The sequence below is a fragment of the Nanorana parkeri genome, unplaced genomic scaffold (genome assembly GCF_000935625.1).
Source record: "Nanorana parkeri isolate BGI_ZX_2015 unplaced genomic scaffold, ASM93562v1 scaffold868, whole genome shotgun sequence".
In the NCBI taxonomy this organism is placed as follows: Eukaryota; Metazoa; Chordata; class Amphibia; order Anura; family Dicroglossidae; genus Nanorana; species Nanorana parkeri.
The window spans coordinates 658,472-666,930 of NW_017307136.1; the positions used below are offsets into that span (position 1 = coordinate 658,472).

Sequence of the window (8,459 nt, forward strand, 5' to 3'; positions counted from 1 at the left end):
TGCTGTACACTTGCAGAGCTCTTGCAAAGACCTGCAGGACTCTTGCTGTAGACCTGCTAAGCAAATTTGCTACAAATTCAGAAAGGGTCAACTAGAACTTGTGCTGCAAGTCTACAACTTGCCAGGAATGTGTGCAGCAAGTTAACAAGAATTACAGTTTTTCCCTGCCACACGTTTGTGGCAAGTTATCCTTGCTATCTGGCAGAGGAGTTTACACAATAATATAAAATTATCAGGCCACATGCCTTTCTACTCAGTTATAGATGATGGAGAAGATGACAAAGCAAATACATGTTGAAGGTGCCAGAGCTGCTAAAATAAGAAGAACCATCATAACCATGGCTTAGTGGTTAGTAAGGCTGCAACCAACTAATCGATTAATCGCTAAGAATCGATTATCAGAATAGTTGTCAACTATTCTCATTCTCGATTATTTGGTTGGATTCCCTAGCTCTCTCCTCCATGGTGTGAGGAGGGCACAGCAAGCAGTGGGCGGGTGCAATAGATAGCCTGCTATTGGCTATTGCAATTTGAAAAGGCCAATAGCAGGCTGGCTATTGCACCAGCTCACTACCTACTGTATTTACATTCAGTTGCCATCTGTGGTATCTTGACACTGGCAGCTGTCATTCCCTGGCTGAAGCTATTCAAGTGCCCTGTGCTTACAATACAATTATAAAATAAACAAATCTAATATCAATTATAATAGGTGGAAAAAAAGTAATTTTCGGTTTTGGCCTGACAAATTCTGCTGTGGGAGGTGCGTTGCAGTACCATTCATTTCAATGGCACCCCAAGCGTGCCTCCCACCCACAGTGTGATCGCTCGCATTGGAATGCATGGTACTGCAATGCAGTGCGTTGCAGTGCAGTGCGATTGCAAAAAAATTGTGCATGCAGTTTTATTCTGAAGAAAACTATATGTTTGCAACACAGCATTTGTGTATTTCATTTTAAATGAAGGATGGTAGTTACCCGATTCATCGGAAAAAAATAATCGGCCGACTAATCCATTATAAAAAAAATCAATAGTTGCAGCTCTTTGTGGTTAGCGCTTCTGCCTCGCAGCACTGGGGTCTCTGATTAGAATTCAGGTCAGGGAACTAACTGCAAGGAGTTTGATTGTTCTCCCTGTGCTTGCATGGGTTTCCTCCCACACTCCAGAGATATGCTGGTAGGTTAATTGGTGCCTGCCTAAATTGGTCCTCCTATGTATGCATGTGAGATAGGGACCTTAGATTGTTAGCTCCTTGAGGGCAGGGACTGATGTGAATGTGCAACAATGTAAAGTGCTGCGTACATTTTCGGCTCTATACAAATATCAGTAATAATAATAGTAGCAGGTCCGGGGGCCTGGCAAGATGAGAGGCAGAAGAACCTTCCACTTATTCCTAGAAAGTAGAAGAGCCCTTCAGTTTTTCTACTATGTATCTCACTTTAATGCATTGTCCTGAAATTAATTAAAGCAAAAAAATTGTCTCTGTTCATTCAGGACAACTAAGCTGCCCCTACCAACCACCCGACTTCTTTCTTGTATTGAAAGGAAACATAAAACTGAGGATCTGATTGCTTTCATTCTCATGCCAGCTAGCAAGGTCATGTTTTTAGTGCATCAGTGTAATAACTGGTAGCTAATAAGAAACCCAAACACTACATACTTCACCTTTCATAATGTGGAGACACCAAGATAACACACACCTTTCAGGACAGTGTTTAGGAGACATAATATACAATGATAATAAAGCTATTAGTTTAAAATACTATTTCTATAAATATCTGGATGTGTTTACATCATAAATGTGTTTATGTATTCCCACAGGAAATAGTACCAAAAATGTTTTCTTTCACTTATGAACTGTTATGTAAACCCCACCGCTTTATCTAAAAATTCTGCAAACTTTTCTGGTCGGCCTGGGGGGAAAATCTTCAGAGATGAAAGATCCATTGACTTTAGCATGTTCCCTAGGGTACTGTGTGAAGAAAAAGAAAAGAAAAGAAAAATGACATTAATATGGGATAATATACTGTAGATAGTTAATTAAAAATGCAATGTACACAGATGACCTCAATCTAAAATCCATATTTTTAATCTCATTCAAATTCACTTGTACTTTAGAACCCCAGTCAACATCTTGTTTTGGGTTGGAAAGGTCTAGAACCTTTGAAAGGTTTATACTGCGGCCTGTGTTGAAGATCTTTGTTGGAGCTCCTGTCTCACTTGCTGTTCGGTGTCCAGTGAAAGAAACAGGAAAATGGCTGGCCATAAAATCTTTGCAGATGTCCTGATCAATTATCAAAAGTTAAACATTGTCTGGCGTTCCACTTACAGACATGGGATAAAAATACAATAAACATGACTACTTTTATTATTATTAAGAAAACATTTTATATCATAAACAAACCATCTATTGATGGCTGCTTTCCCATCACTTTCATTGTAATCTTCCCTAATTGAAATGATGAATAACAGTAAATATATTTTCTGGAAACACAAGGCAATGGACATTCAGATGAACAAATATATATACCTGGATTACTACCTCCAGCTGCTAATAATGCAAGCTGTTATCTCTAAAAACGCGACAGAATTTGTGGCTACTTAAAGTGACATTAAACCCTCAGATATTTTAACATAAAACAATACTGTAATGTGTGCCTTACTGTAATCTATGGTAGTTTCCCTTCTCTTTGCTGCTCTTCCTTTTAAATCTGTATCTGTTCTCATGCTGGGCAGAACTTCTGTTTGGCAGCAGACTGCCTTGTCTCTGAAATGGATACATGGTGTCTGTGTGTAGGTTTGTAACCTGAGCCAGCACTACAGGAAGAGGCACTCAGCTGCAAAGGGAAGTTCTCCCCCAGCATGAGAAGACATGAGGATTTAAAAGGAAGAGCGGCAAAGAGAAGGGAAACAACCATGGATTACAGTAAGGCACACATTACAGTATTGGTTTATGTTAAAAAATCTGAGGGTTTAATGTCACTTTAAGTTTGTGACCATCATGGAAAACTATTCTATATTTTACTTAGGAATATAGCTCCATTAAAGACAAATTAAGTGTTTACAATTTGCAACTCTGCGTTCATATTTCTGTGCTGGTAGGATTCCTGGGTATTACAGTCCGGTTTGCAAGAACTGGCACTTTCTTTTATGAGCGAAATATGATTTCTGCGGTTAGACTAATGCCAGTGCTGTGGCCCTCCAGTATAAAAACCTTCTGGCTCTTGTTACCAGACTTTAAGGGTAGTCTCCATATTAGGTCACACAATCTGTTATGTTATTTAAGAAAATATAAACCGAAAAAAGTAATATATTGTACTTTTCCATCCCTTAAATGTGGTGACTGCATTAGTTTTCTTTTTTAGGCTTTTTTCCCCTGAATTTTCACCTTGTGACCTGGCCAGTAACAAACTTCCTGTCATAAGCTGGCCATACACCTATAGATTATCTGCAGATTTTCTATGGTCAGATGGAAAAAGTGCAACAGATTCCTTCGTTTATGTTAAACTGTGTGGATGGAGGAACCTCCCACTGGACCAAGCTTCAGTATCTTGCAAGTTGGCCCCGTTGACTCTCAAAATACCTGAACAATGCCTACATCCAATCAGGCATTTCTATCATAGGCTGACAGAAAATCTATAGGTATATGGCCATCTTTAGGGTGGTTCCACTCACTAAAGGGGCAATGAAGCCACCCATAGATAGCAGCATTGTCACCCTGTGATGAGGGGAGTGTTAGATGCTTCTCCAAATTTAGATGGACTTGACCAACATATTAAAGCAGACTTCCAGCTAACATTTTTTTAAGCAGTTACAGCAACAGTTTTGTTTTCCTTTTGGGATAAATGTTTAACATAAATGAATAAAGGCGATCCATTGTATCCATCCAGCTGTTGATAAAGCTCTATGCACTCTGGTTTGCAGTGGTTTTTGAAATGTGCCCCACAGTGACATATATTAAAAGACAACTGTGAGAAATCCACTTTAAACTAATACCCTGTGCTAGTCATCAAAAATCATTGCTCATCCACCAGCGCCAGGGGCCCTTGCTATGGATCACAAAAGTGAAATCTTCCCCCAGAGTGGCAGCATCTCATCAGCTAGGTAAACTTACCGGATGATATATCTGGAAAAAATTCATGTGTATATAAGGCCTTCTATATAGATCCACAACACAAGACTGGAGCTGTAGCCATAATCCCTAAATTGTACAGGCTGAATCCTTGTGTCTACATCCAGCTGACCAATAACAGTTCCAGAGCACACTCAGCCCTAGGTTAACGCATTTCAAGGGCAACGCCCCCTTCTTTAGAGCCCTGAAGAAAGGGGCGTTGCCCCGGAAACCCGTTGGCCTAGGGCTGAGTGTGCTCTGGAACTGGCATTGGTCAGCTGGATGAACACACGGATTCAGCATGTACAACTTTTGGATTATGGCTACAGCTCCAGTCTTGTGGATCTATATAGAAGGCCTTATCTAAACATGAATTTGTGAGTATAATACCCTGTGCTGTCAATACAGATCTGCATGTAAAGAAATGCACTGTCCCTTTTCAGTCATATCACCAGGCATGCTTGACGTGACAAGTCTGTGTGTTGTACCTGCATGTGCAGTAATATAAATGCCCATCTTCACGCAACTGCTTAGCTAGTTCAAGCTGGTGGTTGGACATCAGTTTTTCATTAATCACAACAATAAGATGTTTTTTTTCTTCAAGTGTTTCTAAGCAGCTTCCAGCACCTAAAAAGATATGAAATTGGGCAAACTTTGGTTTAGTGTACTTTTTTGGCATTATATTTTTTATATTACAGTTAGCAAGCAAATAAAGGATTATAAACATTTGATGTGATAGAAGGGAGAAGACTATACACTGCAGATACTCTTAGATGAACATGAAAAGTTGATCAGATATTGTGCAGGACTGTAATCATTTCTTAAAAGCTTTTTGTGTCGCAAATTGTTCATGATATCAAGAACCTACGTGGGAAGAATTATGCTCACTGCTCTGACAAACCTAGCTCCATATACACTATATTGCCAAAAGTATTGGGACGCCTGCCTTTACACGCACATGAACTTTAATGGTATCCCAGTCTTAGTCCGTAGGCTTCAAGATTGAGTTGGCCCACCCTTTGCAGCTATAACAGCTTCAACTCTTCTGGGAAGGCGTCCACAAGGTTTAGGAGTGTGTCATTTGTGAGGTCAGGTACTGATGTTGGACGAGAAAGCCGGGCTCGCGGTCTCCACTCTAATTCATCCCAAAGGTGTTCTATGTGGTTGAGGTCAGGACTCTGTGCAGGTCAGTCAAGTTCCTCCACCCCACACTTGCTCATCCATGTCTTTATGGACCCTGCTTTGTGCACTGGTGCGCAGTCATGTTGGAACAGGAAGGGGCCATTCCCAAACTGTTCCCACAAAGTTGGGAGGATGAAATTGATCAAAATGTCTTTGTATGCTGATGCCTTAAGAGTTCCCTTCACTGGAACTAAGGGACCAAGCCCAACCCCTGAAAAACAACCCCACACCATAATCCCCCTCCACCAAACACTTGGCACAATGCAGTCAGGCAAGTACCGTTCTCCTGGCAACCGCCAAACCCAGACACGTCCATCGGATCACCAGCCAGAGAAGCGTGATACTGTGGCAACCTATCACAGTACCAGGCTTGAATTCACTGAGCTCCTGAGAGCGACCCATTCTTTCACAAATGTTTGTAGAAGCAGTCTGCATGCCCAGGTGCTTGATTTTATACACCTGTGACCATGTAGGGGATTGGAACATCTGAATCCAATGATTTGGAGGGGTGTTCTAAAGCTGCCCATACACCTTACGATTATCGTCCGATAATCGTATGCCATCGTCTTTTCGTACGACAATCGTAACCTGTGAATAGAGTGCCCAACCGATAGTACTGTACAATCGTACGACTTTTGAAGGTCATGCATGTTTGAAAACTTTGGTCGATCGTACGATGTTCGCATGGTTGGTGGCGTTTCCGTCCGTCAAAAGTACGATTTAACACTGCGCATGCGCAAACGAAAATAATTTTGGTCAATTACCGCAAGTCGTTCAGGTATTTTTTTCTAACTACCGCTGATTGAACCTTGCGATAATCGGGGCAGGATGGGTACGAAAAATCGTACGACGGTTCGATCATCGGACGAAAAGTTTCGTCCGATAATCGAAAGGTGTATGGGCACCTTAATACTTTTGGCAATATAGTGTATATTCCTATTGAGAGCCTAACAAACGGCAGGTGGAATATATAAAGATTTCCAAGTTGATATTTACTATATAACCATTGAAAATGATGTTATTATATTTAAACATGGACAAAATAACAGTTGGCTACCTGCATGGCTTATAACTAGATCTGCATTCCTAATGTCTTGGGCAAGGGAATCTTTATATCGGAAAACATCCATAGTAAAATTAGGTGTACTGTATGGCTCTGGCTCCACTGTTCCCCTTCCAATCTGAAGAATCATTCTGTTGTACCCAAGTTCTCGGAGGATCTGCACAAACACAAAAAACGTTGCATTGTCACACATAAACATACCAGTTTAACGAGCAAACTTTTGTTTTATGAAGTGAAAAAGTATCTGAATTAAACTACAACAGAGACTTTTAAAGGAAGCTCTGCAATCAAAACATACTGCAGTCAGAATATTCTTTTTACCTTACTCGTGAGACCTGCCTACACAGCCATGGCCACAGGCCCTATCTACCCACCAGAGCAAGAGGCCCACTCTCACCAAAGGTCTGTAGTGTTCAGGGGAAGTGAGAACATTCACAAAGCCTACATACATGCCAATATGAGATTTCATTCACAGAAGGCAGCAAACAAGGTTAGCAAATCAAAATTGCCCTGGTCCTGTCACATGACACTTTGTATCCGTATGTAATAAAGATTTCTTATACACTGCCTGGTTGGTGACCCCTTCCTCTTAGACTTCCCCTTCTCCATTTTTTCAATACATACCTTCATTCTAGGTGCCTTTTGACCAGTGATGTGATGTCCTGGGGTCCCCTTCTCCTTGTGGTGGTGGGCAGTCTTGAATGTTTCAGAGAATGGCACTCATATAGTGGTGTGTGTTCTCTACTATGTTAGAATTAGGGATGTGCATGGGCTTGGTGTGAACGGAGTTTGTCATCTCCGGATGTGGCATTTGATGTAACAAAGGGAATGCCCCAGCCACAGCTGATTTGGGATCTGTTACTGACAATTCTGCATGGGCTCAAGCAAACTCGGGTTGCACCAAGCCTATGCACATCCTTAGTTAAGGTTAAAGATGGCAGGGAGGTCGCCGGAAGTCCCCCAAAAAATGTCTGTTGGGCCGCATGATCTGTGGCTATGCCTCTGGGCGCCCCGACCCCCCATCTCTCTCAGTACAGCCTTTCTTTAAAGCAGATCTCTGGGCAAAATTTTTGACAATCCTTACAGTGGGGCTACCCTTGCACTGCAAGGGTTAACTGCTCGTTTTCAACTAGGGACTAAAAAAAAAAACAGGTATACTCACCTGATCCTGAGCCGGCTTGCTCTTAGACTGGTCCTTCCAACCTTGCTCCCCCTCCGCTGCATTGGTCTGTGGATCTTCGAGTCATCACATCCAATGCACTTTGTATTGGACTTGAGGACGGTGAGGGACATACCAGCGCTGCAGCAGAGGAGGAGATAGGCTGGAGGGACGCTGTGACATCCGACTCCGAGAATGAGTCGACTATAACTTTATTTTAGTCCCTAGACGTAAACGAGCAGTTAACCCTTGCAATGCTGGGGTAGCCACACTGCAAGGGTTAATACAAATGTTTTCCCGGAGTTGTTCTTTAAATGAGAATTCCTAAGTGCAGTGAGGCAGTACATCCTATCAGAATCCAGCCTTCCCCTTTTGATTGGCTACTACTGGCCCTAGAAAACAGTAGTGGGCACCCTGGGTTTCCAGGTGTTATGACACAATGCACAGATGCAGTTCTATCAGCAGTAGTCGCCTTACACTTGTACAGCGATCAGAGGAGATGACGGTGATGAGCTCATCAAAGCTGGTGGTCCCCACGGTGACAAACACACACTTCCCCATCCCTCAGCCCGGTCACGGCTCCGGGGCTCCGCACTCTCTTCCAAGGCTCAGTCTCTTCCTGGTACCGTGAGAGCCTCGCCGCGATTGGTGCAAGCTGTCAGCTCTTCATTGGTCTGCAGGTGTCGCTGTTTGCTATTGGATGGCTGGGCTTCAGCTCGCGCGGTCACATGACCAACACAGCGGGCTATTAATAGTAATTGAATGTACCTAGACAATGTTACAGATCGGGCGGGCGGCGGAAGTGTGTTTATCGTACAAAGTAACAAGACAAGGAATTCTTTACAGTGCTGGTGGAATAGAGGAAGTTGGAGAAAGCAGGTCCTGTTCCCGCTGTGCCTTAACTTTATTGCTATCGCATAGGAGCTCACAAGCCCACCAAGTGATAG

General features: G+C 42.5%; 1 protein-coding gene across 2 annotated transcripts; it reads right to left on the reverse strand.

Moving 5' to 3' along the window:
* Positions 1-1,776: 1,776 nt before the first annotated feature.
* LOC108794568 (UDP-N-acetylglucosamine transferase subunit ALG13 homolog) lies at positions 1,777-8,126 on the reverse strand. Of its 2 annotated transcripts, none has more exons than XM_018565632.1 (4): positions 7,990-8,126; positions 6,348-6,510; positions 4,597-4,735; positions 1,777-1,969 (listed from the first exon to the last, which is right to left on the reverse strand). In XM_018565632.1, exons 1-4 carry the CDS (start codon positions 8,071-8,073, stop codon positions 1,858-1,860), a joined length of 498 nt encoding a protein of 165 aa, XP_018421134.1. In that variant the 5' UTR covers positions 8,074-8,126; the 3' UTR covers positions 1,777-1,857. The 2 variants fall into 2 exon arrangements, with proteins under 2 accessions (XP_018421134.1, XP_018421135.1); XM_018565633.1 differs by having other exon boundaries at positions 4,597-4,737; positions 6,344-6,510.
* Positions 8,127-8,459: the final 333 nt, after the last annotated feature.

What these genes read in the sequence shown, in the direction of transcription:
- LOC108794568 (XM_018565633.1), bottom strand. Translation starts at nt 8,073, where the DNA reads ATGGGGAAGTGTGTGTTTGTCACCGTGGGGACCACCAGCTTTGATGAG. An exon ending in GTTATAAGCCATGCAGGTAG is followed by an intron (nt 4,738 to 6,343) that starts CCAACTGTTATT and finishes TCATATCTTTTT; the next exon opens with AGGTGCTGGAAGCTGCTTAG. An exon ending in TTATATTACTGCACATGCAG is followed by an intron (nt 1,970 to 4,596) that starts GTACAACACACA and finishes TTCTTCACACAG; the next exon opens with TACCCTAGGGAACATGCTAA.